Source organism: Vanessa tameamea, chromosome 21 (genome assembly GCF_037043105.1).
Source record: "Vanessa tameamea isolate UH-Manoa-2023 chromosome 21, ilVanTame1 primary haplotype, whole genome shotgun sequence".
In the NCBI taxonomy this organism is placed as follows: Eukaryota; Metazoa; Arthropoda; class Insecta; order Lepidoptera; family Nymphalidae; genus Vanessa; species Vanessa tameamea.
Window position 1 is genome coordinate 1,404,152 of NC_087329.1, and position 19,261 is coordinate 1,423,412.

General features: G+C 32.2%; 3 protein-coding genes across 3 annotated transcripts; 1 reads left to right on the plus strand and 2 right to left on the minus strand.

Annotated features, from left to right (window-relative positions):
* Positions 1 to 2,124: 2,124 nt before the first annotated feature.
* On the minus strand, positions 2,125 to 4,164 carry LOC113396904 (adenosine deaminase 2-like). Its single transcript, XM_026634983.2, has one exon. It carries the CDS (start codon positions 3,919 to 3,921, stop codon positions 2,416 to 2,418), a length of 1,506 nt encoding a protein of 501 aa, XP_026490768.2. The 5' UTR covers positions 3,922 to 4,164; the 3' UTR covers positions 2,125 to 2,415.
* A 1,419-nt stretch (positions 4,165 to 5,583) lies between these two features.
* LOC113396896 (adenosine deaminase 2-A-like) lies at positions 5,584 to 7,404 on the plus strand. The gene has a single exon (XM_064218281.1). The coding sequence runs from the start codon at positions 5,679 to 5,681 to the stop codon at positions 7,173 to 7,175; it is 1,497 nt and encodes a 498-aa protein (XP_064074351.1). The 5' UTR covers positions 5,584 to 5,678; the 3' UTR covers positions 7,176 to 7,404.
* A 9,443-nt stretch (positions 7,405 to 16,847) lies between these two features.
* Bet3 (Blocked early in transport 3) lies at positions 16,848 to 19,033 on the minus strand. The gene is made up of 4 exons (XM_026634977.2): positions 18,873 to 19,033; positions 18,587 to 18,792; positions 17,647 to 17,845; positions 16,848 to 17,208 (listed from the first exon to the last, which is right to left on the minus strand). Exons 1-4 carry the CDS (start codon positions 18,909 to 18,911, stop codon positions 17,122 to 17,124), a joined length of 531 nt encoding a protein of 176 aa, XP_026490762.1. The 5' UTR covers positions 18,912 to 19,033; the 3' UTR covers positions 16,848 to 17,121.
* Positions 19,034 to 19,261: the final 228 nt, after the last annotated feature.

The following is a 19,261-nucleotide window of genomic DNA, read 5'->3' on the forward strand; positions in this document are numbered from 1 at the left end:
TAATAAATAGAATAAACATTAATAACATTTGTCATAACGTATCGTACCTGATTATAGCATATTTAAAGTAACAGGTTTCATATTGGATTTACTTCTTATGAAAAATTACTTGGTGGTAGGGCTTTGTGCAAGCCCGTCTGGGTAGGTACCACCCACTCATCAGATATTCTACCGCCGTCATAACATCTTAGTTCCCGAGGTTGATGGCGCATTGGTAAGTAGTGGTGAGTAGTAAGGAATTGTTAATATTTCTTACAACGCCATTGTCTATGGGCGGTAGTGACCACTTACCATCAGGTGACCTATTTGCTCAACAGCCTACCGACATCATAAAAAAAAAAATTAAAATTTTTATAACTGCCTAGTGTTCAACTTTATTCAAGTAGGTTTTTACAAGCATTTTTGAATCGTCATTTAACAAACTATTTAAAGTAAAGCTACCACCGGTTCGGAATGTAAATTCTACCGAGAAGAACCGGCAAGAAACTCAGTATTTACTCTTTTTTAATATCTAAAAATACATTCATGTTAGTTAAATACAATTATATATGTATATTATGTCTCCTGTCTGGAAGTCAACAAGCATTAACTCCACGCTTTTTTATCATCAATATAATCTTGTATCGAATAATATGCCTTCTTTACCAATGTATTTTTTACAATTGACTTGAATCTATGAAAGTTAAAAATATCTAAATGTAAAAAATCATCGACGGCATTATCTGTCTTTAATACGAAAAATGAATGAAGAATGTTTCAAACAAAAAATAAACTGTCAATAAAATACCATATTTTATTTAATTAACACATACTAATATTTCTTATTGAAATAATTAACATATTTTTCAGTGGAAAGAAAGAAAGGCTTAAGCGCCAAAATGGTGCCATTGGGAAATGAGGTTTAAGATTATGTACCTAAGTATTATTCATTTACATAGGCCTAGAAATTAGGTATATACATAGGTACAAAAAAACTATCCCAATAAATATTTGTTGTCATTTCCATTTATACTTTGGCTTTACAATACGAAACAGTTGTTTTAGAAATATTACGAGATATAATCTTCTCAAACACGTAATATACGATGTATCAGTACATTAACGGCGAACGTTTACAAATATTCCATTATTTGATCAATCGGGATAATATTCTTACTCTAGCAGTTCAAAGTCGGGACGGGAATCTAGTCCAGTAAGGCTATGAAGCACTATAATTTGAACTCAACTAGTACCAATAGTTTCAAAATCATAATACAAAAAATATGAAAGTTTACAATTAAACCTTTGCCGAGTCTCGGATTTAGTAAAAAGGGCATTATCATCTCAGTTCATGGAATACAGTTATTGATAACATAAGGTCCGTTATTCCGAAAATAAACGTAAACTGAAAACTATTCAAAAGCCTGAACCTAAGTTTTACTTATTTATAATTTTGAAAACTGTACAAATTATCACGGCAATTTGTCTAGGCGCCGTATCGTCACGCAACATAAACGCCAATAATTTGCTATTTCAAGCGTAGCATTGCAAAGCGAAGCCGCTAAACCGAGCGATCATCGCTAATTAGTGTCGTAGGTAATTAGCCGAGTACGGATGAACACCGTGGACACTATATGTGTCATTTAGAACGCCTGCAAAACAACAAATGATATACAATATGAAACATATGCATCTTTCCAACGACTTGACTCTCAATAAAAGTATCGGCTCACCTAGAATCAATTGATTATATTTAAAGGAAATAATCAGAGAGTCCATTTACTAAATTTATTTATGAAACAGCTATTTTTACAATCGTTAAACAAACTTCAATTAATAAATATATTTAATATATATTATATTTTAGGTGAGATATACACAATTTCTTAAACTATCAAGGCGAAAGGTCGTAAGTATAATTTGTACTTTAACAGGAAATAATAAAAACGAATTAATGTATTCCTTATATTTTCTTAGTATATATTTGTAAATATTTACGTTTTTTATATTAATGTTTTAATTGTATTGTAACTTTAAAAGTATTGAATACATAAATAAAATGTAAATAATGAAATATTTTTTGCATTCCGAAAGTGTTACGTCATTTAAAATACATTTGTTTTCAATTACAGTGGAAAATTGTAATGTTCATACACATTTAAGTTATTTCTTTATGTTTATTAAAATACACATAAAAGTTTTTACGAAAAATGTTTAAGATATTTCGGCGATAAGAATCGATAAGAAATTCATAGCAACAAGCTATTGCATAAATATTTATATCAGTTTTATGATATCATTTAAGACACAAATTCTTTAGATTTCACAATATATATCTGCGCAGAATCATTCAATTGATTTTTTGATATCTTATCTAAGATAGATAAGAAATATATTTTGTTAATTTAAATTAAACATAAACAGTTCTATTTTCATTTACCAGTGATCTTGGACAATTGTGTCTATGAATTTCGTCCAACGAATTTCAAATTCATGAATTAATTTATCTTTATGCGGAAACGTACTGTAATATAAGGAATTAAGAGCTAACTTCTTGAGGAGTTTAATGTCAGCGTGTCGACTGGCGACGCCAACAAATGTAATATAGTAATCATGTGACAAAGGATCCGCCTCCCACAAACCGGGATCATCACTCGATATTACTACTGGTAAATTCTTCGATAAGAACACGGCCAGCGGATGGTTTCTGATATCTTCAACTAGTTTCAAAACGGTGTTCGATACTACGTTTACTTCAATTGCTATATCCCTTTCTTTAGCTTCCTCCATCAATAAGGGATGCTTCACAATTGCAAAAGCATGCCCGATTCGACGAGCTTTAAGAACGATTGCATCTACTATGTTTTCATCAGAACTAGTTCCATACCAATTCGTTTCACCGGCGTGGAAAAAGTATTCGAATTCGTCACTTGCTTCAGAAAGAACTTGAAGAAACTCTTTAGTGGGTACACCCAAATCTTCTTGGCCTACTAAATCAAATCCAGCGAGTAAATCAGGAAATTTATTTTTTAATTCCTTCGCAATTTTTAAATATTCCTTAACAGTTTTGTTGTCGACGAATCTCAATGGAGCGTATATTAGTTTAGCTCCATAAAAATCAGGATAAACCTCTAAGAATGTATCCAAAACCTTTTTATAAGATGCGGCTGTGTCTATAGCATCATATTTATTTCCATCTAAATCGTAAAGCGTTGGTAACACGCTTCTAATTTCTAAGTACATAACATTGTCATCACGTAAAGCCTTAAGAGTGTCATAGAAATATTTCTCCCAGATTGGTTTATAGCTAAAGAGAGAAGATGTTGTTATAAAATACTGCTGAAACTTCGACCACACTACATTTATATCAGTATACACCTGATTTGGATCCTTAGTAACAAGAGTAAAATGCTTTCTTAATTCAGCATCAAACTTCTTAACATTTCCCGATGAATATCGGGCATGTTTCATTAACTGCCATGCAGTCTTACACGGTAACTTCGGTAGTTCTAGAGAAAATAAAAAATGTATATTTTCTTCTTCAAAACATACGAATAGATCGTCCCAATAAGTTAATGATAGAACATAATCTGGACTTAATATTCCTGTGTCGTGCGCATGGAGAACTGCTCCTTTCGGCATATCCTTAATTAACTTAAACAGTTCTGACTTTTTAATATCATCCTTGTATTCAAAAAAGTGTTTTGAGTAGTTAAAATACTGGGGATTGTTAAAGCCGTAATCCAATTCATTATTTTTCAACTTCATAATGATTTTATTTGCTTGATCCTCACTGTCACTTAGTACTATGTCATTACCAAGCATCATATTAAGTTCTTTTTGTAAGAGATAGTTTCTTTCTTTGATATTCTTTTTGAACACATCGTCAGCGAATACTGCACTTGCTAGACAAAGCAAAGGCCAAACTATAACCGTCCACATTTTCACCACAATTGATTTTGCAACAAATGTCTCAGAAGTTATAAATCAAAATTATCTGTTACAAGGTTGTTTTACCAAAGGACAGAAGTGGGTACCAATAATATAATTTGACGAACTGTCTTTTTTTTATTGACGGATTTATAGAAAACTAAAAAGAATTGTAAATGATTCGAAATTCAAATTCATTTTTTTAAGATAACTTCGTAAAAATTTATGTTAAACACGATTAGCTATTTCGGGTGCTGCCTTATCACTGCCAATGTTGCTAGTTGCCGCTAATCTTACGCATGGCGATGGATTATAAACAATCGATAATGTAACCTGAACTTGTATTAAAGAATTATTCAACACTTCAAAGGTATTATGTTGCAAGTTAATATAGTAATTTAAAAAAATCGAATCGAAATTAAAATCGACTAACACTCATTTGTTTTAATGTTTTAGTAAATCTCTAGTTAGAAATAAAGATATATATCACTATTCTTATATAACAATTGTTCCCAAAAATATTTCCACCTGCCTCCATTTACATTTCGATTCGCCACTATCCTTTGTTTTGAAATGATTTCAGAAAGTGTCATCCACAGACTTGCGGGTAGTAATTAGAAGATTAAAAGAGGTGACGAGTGTGCACCGAAACATCTCAATATCATGCAAGTCGTAGTGTGACGGCCATATTTTTTACTTTTTTTTGCCAACGAATGCGTACCGCGGGGCGGTACCATGCTAAAGTGCCACTTAAAACTTCCCCAACCCTTTCGTTGCATAAAATCAGCATGGCGGATGAGACGCCCTTTATTTCTTTTCAGATTTATTTTTTAGTTTCTTTGGAGCGATGCTTTGAAAACGAACCCTTTTAGACGCCGCTGGCTGTAATTTACACCAGTACGAAATGAGTTTTAGTAAATTTTATCGTTTAAAAAGTCTATAGAAATTGCGGTTTGTGCATCGTTTCGGCGCTTTACAGCCTTTTTTTACTTTTAATTATGTGGGCACTTACTTGGTTGCTATTTTTGTCGTTTTACTCGAGTTGAGCAAATAACTAAGTGCTACAAAATTAAGTATTTATATTGCATAATTCAAAAACTGCAACTAAACGAACTTGTTTTAATATTTTGCTTAAATTATTTAATCAACGAGTCTTCAATGAGTGTTATTTATGTTTAATTTTATTGTATTTACTAAACAAATAAACATATCGTCAAATAAATACCATATATTGTTTGACTGTGCGCTATGAATTCATTACTAGTTACTATAAAAAGAAAAAAAAAACATAAGTACATACAGACAAAGAGAAAAAAGGGTACACTTATAAATAGAAATATTCCAAAGAATCTATGAGTACGATAAAACAAATATTACGTACCAAATGATAACTATTTCATTGCATACTTTTCGGTCGGTATATCATAGTCAAGGAAATCGTACAAATTGAAAGAATTAATTTTCTATGCGTAATAACAATTATGTTGTTAAACATAACAAAACAAAAAAAAAACATAGAAAGATAATATTTCCATTTAAAATTGTTCTACAAAAATATTTTAAGTCTTTCAATTCATTTAGAATACGAAACTTAATCCGTCTGTTTTGGATATTATATTTAAATATTGACTGTACGATGATTCCGTGTAATGGCAATGGAATAATATTTATAAATCAATCGTGTCAGGTCATTCGCCCTGTACAATAAAATCGTATTCAGTGTCAGCTCAGTACTGGAGCGCGCACGACGAAGCGCCCCTCACGCAGACATGCGTTTCGTGATTAGCTATGTGTTCGTATTCACTGTTTGTTACGCAACAATCGACGATTACAAAGCGAAACGAGCCAAGATCCTACGAGATGAGGGACTCTTATCTGTAGGGGGAAATATAAAACTCACAGATAAAGAATCAACCGTCAACAACTGTATAATGCAGCATAAGTTCCGAGAAGTGGACTACGGCTTTAGAAATCCGCAACACTACAAATTCTCCCGTCATTTCTTCACCTATAAGGATGACATACGACAGTCTAAAGTTTATCAGATCATAAAAGATATGCCTAAAGGAGCAGCGTTACATATACACGACATGGGTATTTTAGGGCCTGATTACATTATGAATTTGACCTATTCGGATGATCTTTACATATGTTTCGATAAAAGTGATGTTAAATTCAAATTTTCCGACAAAACACCGAAGACGCCATGTAAAAGTAATTGGCAGTTGATAAGCGAAGCGAGAAAATCATCTAATAGTACCAAGTTCGATATGAAATTAAGAAAATATTTCACACTATGTGTGAGCAATCCTGATACTACCTATCCAAGTATCAAGGAGTCCTGGGAGGTTTTCATGAAATACTTCGGCAGGGTTATTGATATCCTCACATATAGACCAATATGGGAACAATATTTTTACGACGTTCTTTTAAAATTTAAAAACGACAATGTCATGTATCTTGAAGTCAGAAGTATTTTGCCTAGTTTATATGAATTGGACGGTACGCTGTACGCACCACTCATAACTGCGAAAACGTATAGAAAAACAATTGAGAGGTTCAAAAAAGACCATCCTGATTTCGTCGGAGCAAAACTCATATACGCACCTTCGAGAAGTGTGAACCGATCGCAATTGGATGAATACTTGCGTTTAGCGAGAGCAATAAAAGCAGACGTGCCGGATATATTCGCAGGGTTCGATTTAGTGGGCCAGGAAGATTTAGGAAGTCCCTTAATCGAATTTATTCCTCAACTCACAGCTGCTTCCAAAGATTTAAATTATTTCTTCCACGCAGGTGAAACTGATTGGTACGGAACAATGACGGATGAAAATCTGATCGATGCAATATTGTTAGGAGCCAAGAGAATAGGCCACGCTTATGCTATTTCAAAACATCCATTATTAATGAAGGAAGTTATTGATAAAGGTATAGCATTAGAAGTAAATGTCATTTCAAATACAGTATTATCTCTGGTTCGCGATGTACGTAATCATCCACTGAGTAACTTTTTCGCTCAAGGTATGCCAGTAGTGCTTTCCAGCGATGACCCAGGTGCATGGGAAGCCGATCCATTATCTGATGACTTTTACGTAGCATTTGTTGGTGTCGCTAGTCGTCTGTCTGATTTGAGACTGTTGAAACAAATAGCAATCAATTCATTAAATTACAGTACTCTAGATGGTGTTAATAAAAATAAAGCGTTGGATAGATTTAATTTAAAATGGAACGCGTTCGTAGATCATTTTAATTGTTCGAAGTATTAAAATTGAAGATTATCAATGTTCGTTTTAACATCTTAATTCTTATCTTAAATGAATAGTATGTATGTGTTATTAAGTGTATTTTTAATTTAAACACAAAATCGTTCACTATAATATTGCACCAGCGGATATTGGCGATTGAAGCTGGATACGATCGTAGCGGATGATGTGAGAACAATAATGATTTTTTAGCTTAATCTGAGTATTGTCCTCAAGAGTCCATCCTGCCCTCGAATATATTTGATTAAATGAACATACAGAAAAGTTATGATATTTTATTTGCTTAAACCTCAGATGTTTAATATTTTGAGTTTTTTGTTAATTCTAATACGAGTATTTAATTACAAATTAGTTCGTTTATTATAATTTTAAGGTCCACAGTACTGTATAATAAATAACATAAGATTTTATTAATAATTGACGCAATAGTTACTAATAATACCAGGCCAAGTTTGAGGATAACCAGCCGTTATGAATTGGCATATTTTATCCTGGTGAATATTTACCTATAAACTGGAAGATTGATTGGCGTATATTTATTCTGATTCACTCCTAAGGTTTATGAGGCTCTTCGCTGGGACACTATCTGCGTAAAATTAGTTTTCTAATAAAATCCTGTAACGTATTTTCGATATCCTTATCCAAAACTCAGACAAATTTCCATTGCGAACATAATAATTATCCAAAATAAAAATACAATGCTATCTTGCTTTACAATATAAATATTGAAATATGCAATATAATATACATATTTACTTACATAACAAAATGTGTAAAAATGTGCTTACAATAATAAACATTACGAATTAAAATGTAAGCTACTTGAAATGGATAATGTTATGGATGTGATATTTGTTTATGTTCAGTTGGAACGGACTTGCAAAATATTGTTATCGTCAACCGGCGTTGGCCGACAATAATATTTTATGACGTCAGTAAGTCAACTTAATCATAATACATTATTTGATATACTATTCTTCGAATGTTAATGTCAAACAGCAATACTTAGTATTCTTGTGTTCCGGTTTAAAGGATGAGTGAGCCAGTGTACCGCAGGCACAAGGGATATAACATCTTAGCTCCCAAGGTTGATGGCGCATTGGTGCGGTGTAAGGAATGGTTATTATTTCTTACAGCATCAATATCTATGTGCGGTGGTGACCACTTAACATCGGATGATCGACTTGCTCGTTCTACATATTACAAAAAAGAAAAAGAAACAATATTTGACAATTTTACAACACTTTTATAACAGAAACTGTCGAAAAAAAAACTAGTAAGTAGTACTTATACTTATCGTAGTTATTTTTTTAATATTCATCATAAAATTTTCGGCATGAAATTGGTAATTTTGGCCATAAAAGTGTAAGAAAATTTTTGGTCGAATATCGTTCGACAACCATGGAAAAAATTGACAACATGCGATACTTGTTACAAACAACAAGCAACTGTGACCCAATTAGAAAGTTCATTAACCGAGATATAAATACCTTATGTTTATTACTTTTTAATTTGGTAGGCATAATTAATAATCACTGACCGCGTCAAAACATTTATGATACACTTATTCAAACCAATCAACATTTTAAATGACAAACAGTTTTTGTAGTATAAATGAACTCATATAACTCCGACGTTACATTTAGGTAAATTAAGAATTTTAGATTTTAAAATAAAAAATAATTGATTACATACAATAATTTACAACTTGCCGCAAGCCGCGATTACAAAGTTAAGATAGCTGGTTCGAATCTGGTCAACAGCTGACCGATCTAGATAACGAGCATGAAATTCTGCCACATGTTCAGTCACTAAGCCGTAGTGAAACAACTTGGTGTAACAAATTACAAGACGAGAAATCTTGCATAAGGAATAATTCATAGAGCACTGGTTGTTGCCCGTGGCTTTGCTCGCGTTTTAGGTGTTGGTTCTCAGGTGTTAGGCATAAAAAGTAGCCTCTTGGTTTGGCCGTTATAGAGTAACAGAGTTACTTTTGCATTTCTAACATTAGTATAGATTACTTTTTACTTAAGTATTTAATAGATAAGGGCGTACATTAAGAAACTATAATATAAGACTACTGTGCTTTTTGATTATTTACAGTTCACAGATAATACATAAGTAAACTATAATACATATAGATTATATATCTACATATAGTTATTGTAATCTACGTGATATCCACGCTATTGGGACATGTAATATTATAGATTAAACTGTCGAGATGTACGTAAATTTATTTAAATAAATATTGGACAACATCACATACATTACTCTGATCCCAATGTAAGTAGCTAAAGCACTTGTGTTATGGAAAGTCAGAAGTAACGACGGTACCACAAATACCCAGACCCAAGACGACATAGAAAATTAATGAACTTTTTCTATATCGAATCGGCCGGGAATCGAACTCCGGGACCCCAGAGAAGCGTACCCATGAAACCCGGTCTACACACTACTCGACCACGGAGGTCGTTTAAATATAATTTGCTATTTTATTCTAGGTATGTATAGACTTGAAAGATTAAAGTAAACATGTTATTTCAAACGGTAATTATCAAGAAATCGAGGTTATCAAAAATATGGTTTTCCCGTTTACTATTAATATTCGATCGAATTGGTCTTTTAGTCATGTCCTACCATTAATAACACTGACTCACTCATCCTTTAATCTGTAACAAAGCAAACCTTAAGTGATATTTTGTGGTGGCAAAACTGATGGGTCGGAAGTACCTAGCCAAATTGCAAACAGTAGAACAACAGCCTGTAAATTTCCCACTACTGGGCTAAGGCCTCCTCTCCCTTTGAGAAGAAGGTTTGGAGCATATTCCCCCACGCTGCTCCAATGCAGGTTACGCATGTGGTAGAATTTCGTTGAAATTAGACACATGCAGGTTTCCTCACGATGTTTTCCTTCACCGCCGAGCACGAGTGAATTATAAAAACAAATTAAGCACATGAAAATACAGTGGCGCTTGCCTGGTGGTTTGGTGTAGAATTCCTCTCCAGTTATAGTACCTCATGTACTATAACTGATGTAAGGAAACAATCATTATTTTTATTTAACATGACTCATATTATAATAAGGTCTAAAATAGTCATCATTATTAAACATAGGTACAACGCTTAAGTTAAACCTGAATCATACCATGCTCATATGTTCATTAGACGCGCTATATAAAATTACAGAACCATAGTTACATATCACACTGGAGACCCTCATCTTAGCGGATATACAAGTATTTCGTGTTAAAGTATTTTGAACCTTAATGTTTTGTAATAAGAAATATATATGTTAATTTCAAACGATGTTTACGTCGAGTATACGCAAGTTGAGTGTCACTCCGAGAGAAGAGTTTCTCGACTAACGAAGTCATTGTCTACTTGCTTCGTTTGTTAAATATGTATGTGTGAGTGACTGTAGGTTGACGTAGTTCAATGATTTTATAGGATTGTCTCGTATGGAAATGATCATATCTGACCAGAATTTCTATATTTTTGATCATCAATCAACTTTCTCACTTATTTAAATTAATTATTGTGTAAACAACATGAAACGGTTTTGGAGGATTCTAACAGCTTTCCTAACTCTGCATACTTTTACTGGTAGTGTGGTTATTAGTTTGACAAAAAAAAAGACCCGCTGAGTTTCTTTCGCCGGTTTTTTTCAGGCCTTTTCCGAACCGGTGGTAGTGTTTAATTTGACTATAAACAAGTAAGTGTAATGCTTCTATATAGAATAAAGGAATTTGAGTTTGAGTTTGGTTCCCAATAGATTGATCGATTGATGATTGATCAATGAACTTAACTCGCCTATTACAATATCTACTATCCGTGTCATCCTGGAGTAGAGCGAAAGGATCTAGGCACCAGTTGCCAAAGTAAACCGAAAAGCTAAATACTTTACGAGTTTATTACTAGATAAGCTGATATAAACACATTTCTATAGTTATTATAAAAAGAACGAATTAAGGGAGGAAGAAAGATTGAGATGGCGTGTATAATTTTTTGCTGCAGGATCCACACCGCAAACGTATTATGATAAAAAAATAATTAATAAGATAAGATAAGTTAAATTTGGAATTCAATGAAAACAATAACAAAAATTGTACGAATAAATCATCAATTTGCTCCGAAAAACACTACCTAGCTATCTCCCATCATAGTATTCATGAAAATAAATGTAATTAATCCAATTTTTAAATCAGAGCATGAAATTTCAATATGTAATGAAAACTATATAAAACACAACATTGCGCGTATATTTTAATTTAAATATATATTTATGTACAGTGCGTGCCCGAGTGCAAAAAACTCGGGAACCACGTGTTGGTGGCCGCGACGCCAATGATGGTCAAATCTTGGTGCGGCGTCACAGAAGGTCTCTTAAAAAACTCTTTGGGATAAGTCGAGATCGCCAAAACACTGCTTGCCGGGTGCTTGTTGTAAAATAGTAACGTTAAGTCATAAAACAATAACTTATGACTTTCAACTTATGATACCTTGAGTATTTTTTTTTTTGTATTGTTAATATGGGTAGCTTCAAACTACCAGTTACATACGTATTAACATATCTGAGCGGGTGATTGGTGAAATATAAAGAAATATCATTGTTTAATTGAACACCTACTAAGTGAAATTTATGAATATTTATAAGTAAAGGTATATTTTTTACAGGTACACGGTAATGACCAAATAATAGACACCCTATTACGAGTTCATCCTGCGTCGCTTTATTATCGAGCTATTTTCTTGTATCATCTATCCCTCCTTTAACGCGCGAAACATGATTTGAATTATTATTCTGTAAATCACCACATATTTAATATACTACATAATAAAATTTGTTTTACTTTTATCTAAATAAAAAAATATTTATTAACATAAAAATTTATATAACCTTAAGTGTATAAATTTATTTAAGATAACATTAAGTGCTTAAATATATGCAAATATGAATTTAAACTAGTTACTGTATAAATCTTGACCGCGTGGAATGGTGGCAAGAATACCAGCAGCATTTCCTCGTTGAATCGCAATTCCGATGCTCTGGGCTAAAAACGAACCAGCCCTCCTGTCACCAGTGGAGGCAATAAGGCAATGACATACTTTTGTTATACTGTTTTTTTTTTAATTTCATGTAAAAAGAAAGATTTTTTTAAGTAAAGAAATATAAATTGGGACAATACTTTATTATTTTGAAGTTTCATTATTTGTGATTGCAATGCATGACAGATGTTTCTTTTTTTTAAATCGGTTTTATTGTTATAAAAGACTTGTTGTTCAAACCTTTTCAATTGATAGAATGAATGAATTCAATTGAGGTTTTGTTTTCATACTTATTGTTGGATGCTAATTGAATAGCAGGCACATATCTAGCATGCTACGCTTATATAGATATTGATACTATTCTATGAAGGACGCACTTATCTGTAGTAGAGGTACTTCTATAGAAGAATAATTATTTGTTTGTATGCAGATACAATAACATTTGTTTCGTTATTTAAATTTATTGAAATAATATTCACGTAAATATTTAAGTGGCGTATCTGATCTCCTGAAATTGGTTTGTATCTTTTTAATTAAAATTGCTCATCGATTGATTTTGTTTTTTTTATATTCGATATTTTTTTCTGGTATGACTACTTCAAGTTTGTGTATTTAATAAAAACAATTTCTTGTTTGTTTCATCCCAAGGCATGCTATAATCTGTGAAATCGTTAATCTTATAATAACCTTTTGCACACAACACAAACTTTCTCTGACGTTTTGAATTTTTTCTGACGAAAGATTTGAATGTTTTCTGGGATCTTGTGTGTGTGTTAGTCAGGTTACAAGAATAACAATTTTTTGTGATATTTTAACGAATATATATTAGAATGAGCTGAACCTGCGGCATTAATCGCGCGAAATTTATAAAACTACCTATAAAACACCAACCGTCATCCTCCATTTCACCTCCCCACTTCACCCCCTCGAGGGGCAAATGAAAAAATATTAGTATATGTTTCCCGGCACTGAAACTATCTCCATACCAAATTTCATCTAAATCGGCGGTAAAAGACAGAGCTCCTTATGCAATTTATAATATTAATATATATTACATTATCGAGTATATATCGTTGAACGTCAGTCAATACTTATTTTTCTTAAATTTACTTCTTCTTAGTAAGGCTTTAGGGTCCAGGTTATAAATTTTTCGAATGGGCTTTTTTCTGCATGACAAAGATCGTACTTATATCTGCTATACTACTTAAATGCCGTAAGACATTATAGTGTGAAACTAATTAATTATACCAGTCGAGCTGTATCCACATCTGGTATCATTCTAATATTGATGTGTCCGCGAATGCCGCAGAACTGCTTCTCGCCAATTTACTAATATGTATGTGGGCCCATTTTATCTTACTATCTAAAGTTGAACCAATATATTCCGTGTGTTATTATGTCTAATGCTTCCTCATTTAAAAATCTCTAAATTACTTATGACAGATCTCACGTTTGGTGTGTTTAGTTGGTATGTATATATCAGAGAGAGCATTGTTCACTGCGTCATGTAGCAATTGAGATATTTTTATTTTAAAAATTAATATACGACGAATATTAAGTTAATAAAAGCAATTACAATACTTCATTGTTTTATTGGAACTCATTCATTGGAAGTCATTGTCACATATTGTTAATTATTTTAATATTAGTAGTAATATTTATCTCGCTTCATTTTCTTATAGTATAGTTAGGGAGGACAAATGGTCGACCTGATTTTAGTCAACACCAAAGCCCATAGACATTGGGGCTCTAAGAAATATTAACCGTTCCTTATATCGCCAACGGGCACCGATCTTAGGAATTAAGATGTTATATCTCTCGTGCCTTGTTGTTACACTGGTTCAATCACCCTTCTAATCGGAACACAACAATGCTAAATACCTATAACTATATCGCGGTACAGTATCTGATGTGCCATTTATGCAATCAAAACAATTCGAAAACTCACAGACATAAGAACTGCTAAGCTAGTTTATTTTAGTAATTTTCAGTCTTATGTCATATAGAATGTTGTTATGGGATAATGCAGGAGATATTGAAATATTATTAACTCCGCAGAAAAGAGCTATCCGAACTCTTTACAATATTAGTTCTAGGACATCATTACGCAATATTTACAATTAGGTGTATTAACGGCTGCTTCACAATATATTCGGATAATAAAATGTTTATACAGAAGAATATACAAAAATATTCCATAAATGATGATACAGGTACATACATACCATTAATACAAGAAATAAGAATAAACTTGTCATCCATACTTTCCGTTTGCATACGGTACAGAAAACGTTTTTGAGCAATGGTATGCGCGTATATAATAAGATACCTGAAAATCTAATCAATTTAGCATTCCACAAATTTAAAAAGTTTATTAAGACTAATTTAATCAATAAAACTTATTATTCATTAACAGAAAACTTTAGAAAAAAACGCCTGGCTTTAGGCTCGGGTTCCATCACAGGACTGAACACTAATTTTGAATAAAAAAACATTGTAAATCTGTTTATTGGAAAAAAGCAACTATGCGAGTTTCTTGCCGTTTCTTCTCGCTGGAGACTGGTTTTCGAAACGGTGGTGTTTAAAAATTGACAATTCAAAAACGCTTCATTGTAAAGTTTACTTGAATAAAATATAATTGATTTGATTTGATGAGTGAGTGGTGCGTACCCAGACGGTAAAAATATTTGGCCTAATAATATATAATATGCCCATTGGTATTTGTTTTCTTATATGAAATGACTACTATTTCTTATACCAGCAATGTCTATGAATCACGTTGCCTACTTGCCACTAGGTGGCCCATTAACCAGGTTACTTCCCTGTGTAAGATTAATCAAAATATACCTTATTCAAGTAGTAGAACTTGTGTATTGTCATTTTATAGAATTATATTAAACATAAAACTTCTAACGGTTCGTAATGTAGATTGCATCGAAAAGAACTGGCAAGAAACTCAGCAGTTGTACCTTGTACAAGAAAGCTTGATCATTTTGACAGATGTAAATTTTTCTGATCGACATAACTTTGCAATGACGAAGATATTATTTTCTTGATTTTAAAAATTGTAAAAATATTTTCAAAAATACATATAATACAAAAGTTCCTAAAGATCAAGCGTTATCCGAAAATTTTAAGAGTTTTTCTATTATATATTATTGCTTCAAAGTAAATTTTAAATAGAAACACTGAAAATAATAGACGCCTGTACAATGTTACATCGGTCGGACGGTAGGGACGCGAATAACAGGCAGTAACTACTACAAATATCGATTACAAAAATTCTTATTAAATATCATATATTCACTTATTTTTACAAACGGGGGTCCTTTGGCTAGCGGTTGGAGTCTTTTTAGCTGATATAACTCTTTTTAAAAAAAGAAGTAAAAAAAAAATCTAATTTGAATTAGACATTCCATCATTCCATCGCCTGTCAAAAAGATCAAGCTAACTTGAACAGGCGTGTTATACTGTGCTTTAAACAGAAATTCTAGTGCATAAAAATATACTCTTTTGTCTTTCTCTCCTTCTCACCAGACACGGTCCGACACAGTAGGTATTTCAATAGGGACCGACTCCGCTGTTGAAGAAAAATCTAGATGGCGCTGCGATCGTGAGATGCATAAATATAAACCGCATTTTTCAAATAATTATACACTATACTAGATTTTTTTTTAAATAAACGGAATTTATAGAAAAAATTATATATAAACAAGTTTTTTGAGTTAAGATTCAAGGCACATGACAAAGATAACGGTAATCCTTTCCATTGTGTCTCTTGATTAAAGTAACCAGCGGCTTCGCGCGTTAAAAGACCCACCTCGAAATCCAGAGTTGTTTACCTAGGTGACAATTCTACTAATTTAACCTCGACTATTCCCCACTTAAAATAACCACAGCTGAATCGTAATTCGTAGCTGAGGGAAAATTTCCTAATGTGTAACTTCTATCAACAACGTTTTGTTAACGGATTCGATTACCACTGTAATCGGTATTAATGATAAAAAGTGGTACAATTTATATATATTAATTATAAATATTACACAACAGATAATAAATCTTCAAATAAAATGTTTACTTATATGTTTACATATCAATTATACAGCATGTTTGAACGTAAACAAAAATTGGGTAATAAAACACATTTTTAATGCATAACATTTTATGAAAGCTTAACATAATTGAAATGAAAATGTTACATTTCGTGATGACAATTCGTATAGGTATTTCGAATTTTAGCTCTGTTGATTGCTTAGAATAACAAAAACAATGAAATAATAATAATAACACGTCATAGCTAAGATCTAAGACTTCTCAACTAACCGCGACAATAGCCTTACTCTCAGGGTTTAAAAAAAATTACTTAGCAACGAGACATTAGAAAATATTATTTGACATAAATAATTTATATGAGCTGTCAAAAAGCGATATTACTCACTATGACTACTTAATATTAATAATAATAGATAAGGCTTTGTCAAAGCCCACCTCGGTAGGTAAAAATTACAATCCAATAATCTAATTTACGATAGTTGTTCCGGTCAGAAGAGTGAGTGAGCCGGTGTAATTACAGGCACGACAGACATAACATTAAGATGTTGTTAGTTGGGAACTGAGGTTCCCAAGATTATTCATTGACAATATAAGGGCTTGGTTAATATTTCTATCAGAACCTATATAAATGGGCCATGATGATAATTTATCATCAGGTGGCCCAATAGCCAGACTGCATTTCTATTTTCAAAATTTTAAAAAAGATAGAATACTGTTCTTTTTTAGTGGACAGTTTATAAAGAGTAGCATTCAATACATTGCTGTCTTTTTCATGTTCACATAAATAACCACTAGTTGTTTACATAGAGTAAGACAGGTATATCAGCCATACAAATTCAATAGCACATTAATCCTCTCCAGCGGGTACAGCATCTTCCAACCTTTTTATATATTTCACTCTAAGCTCAGTAACTGCATCACCTTTCAACTGATCCTGAAAATAGTTTATAATGTGGGATTTAATACAATTGTATTTAAATATCAATAATAAATAATCATTTAAAATAAAACGAGAGCATGTTTGTTTGTCCTAAACACATTTTTTTTAGCCTACGTAGCTTATTAATTTTGCACTAAACTATATAACAACACACTATAGACCCACTGGATGAAGCAATCAAAGGCAAAAATATTTATTAAATTTAGAAGCATAAGTGTAATGCTTGATTGTCAAATATCTACCACATAATGTTTATAAACGTTATGTATGTTAAAAGTGTGTGAAAGCATACAGTGCGATTTAAGTATGAAACACATTACCTAACTGACTCAAGGTCAGTCATAAGGATATCACACATGCTGTTTTGGTAGCCAGGTAATTTTTCTACCATTTCATTTACTTGTCATTTTATATAATGAAATAAGTATTTACCTGAACAAACCAACACTGCACATCGAGCTGCACCATTTGCAAGGCACCTCTTATAGCTCCTGGTATCAGAGCACAATACTTAAGTCCATTATTTGGCATTTCAACCCATTCACTAAGCGAGCACTGGTCCCAGACGAGGGAGAATTCATCACCCGCACTGCTCCAGCTGGTAACAGTGGGCTGCATATTCAAATATAACCTGCACAGTGAAAAAACTTATAAATTATTATTAATGTGAATCTAACTAATATTATTCATATTATATACATATATATACTAATATTAGTAAATCTTACTAATATTATTATTAATGTGAGTGTTTAGAACTTAAATATTTGTTACTCAATTTCGCAAGAACTGCTACATAGATCTAAAATTTAGCACAGATATAGATCATAGTCTAAGATGTTCTACCATAGGTCACTTTATATTCTGGAAAAAATGTACTTAAACCTGCACAAATGCAGGTGGAAACTAGTAGAAATATTAATTTTGTATAAGCAGATGTTGCAGAAATTTGATTAGGAGTGATATAGCTTGCTAACATGTATATTTTTAGTGGAGCAGTGGTAAAATAAGCATCAAATGACTTCTCAATTTAGGATAAAATCCTTTAGCCAAAAGGAGTTCAATTCAGTTCAACTAGGCTTACCTTTCAACCCATGGTGACAGGTAAGCCAAGTTGAGCTGAGCACACGAATACAACAAAATGTATTGTCATTGTCAGTAAATTGAATTTAGTTTTTTGGACAATATGATCATACACATAAGACTGTAACAATTTTTATAGTGACATTACTCTTGTGAACATGGTATGATTTATATTTTTAATTTTTTTATAACTGCCATTATTTTTTACGATACTAATACTCCAGTCCCACTAAAATTACAAATGTAATTTATTAGTAAAAAAGGGAACATAATTAAGTTAAAAATCTACCTAAAGGCCTGTTGAATTTTATCAGCTGTCTCCCTCATTTCCAGGCAGCGAGTCGACGTTGTTCGAGCGAGAAAGTCTTCGATAAGTCGCACGCCCATGTTGTAACCAATTCGCTCCAACTGTTTGTTTACGTCCTCTGGGTTTTCGGTTTCCTTTAGCATTTGGGAAACTAAAGCACCATATGTAAGCGTCAATAGTTCCGAATTCTGTAATTTTATAGTGAATTGTTTAGTTGAAATAAGTACGTTTAGATTATAATTTAAATTTACCAAATTATTTATCTTACCACTTTTTTAGCGTCCAAGCGAGATGTTTGACGCGACATTTCTATTTGTTTTTAACTTTCAAAAGTGATTCTCTTTAATTTATTTTTCTCTTCTCCAGACTACAATAATATTTTCTAATACACTTTTGTTTTTAATGACTCTGCTCTGGTATGATTCTGGTCTGACAATTGACGTCAATAAAAGATTAAAATATTAGTTGTCAAAATGAAAATGACAATTATCTGACATACTGACATTTACTTTTACAACCTATAAATATAATGCAAATTATTACATTCGTCTGTATATTATATTGTACAATTTAAAATTCATTATTTTTTTTGTATCACCTCTTAGATCCATAATCCTTTTATATTTTGCCATTAATATTTTTTTGACAAAAGACTTG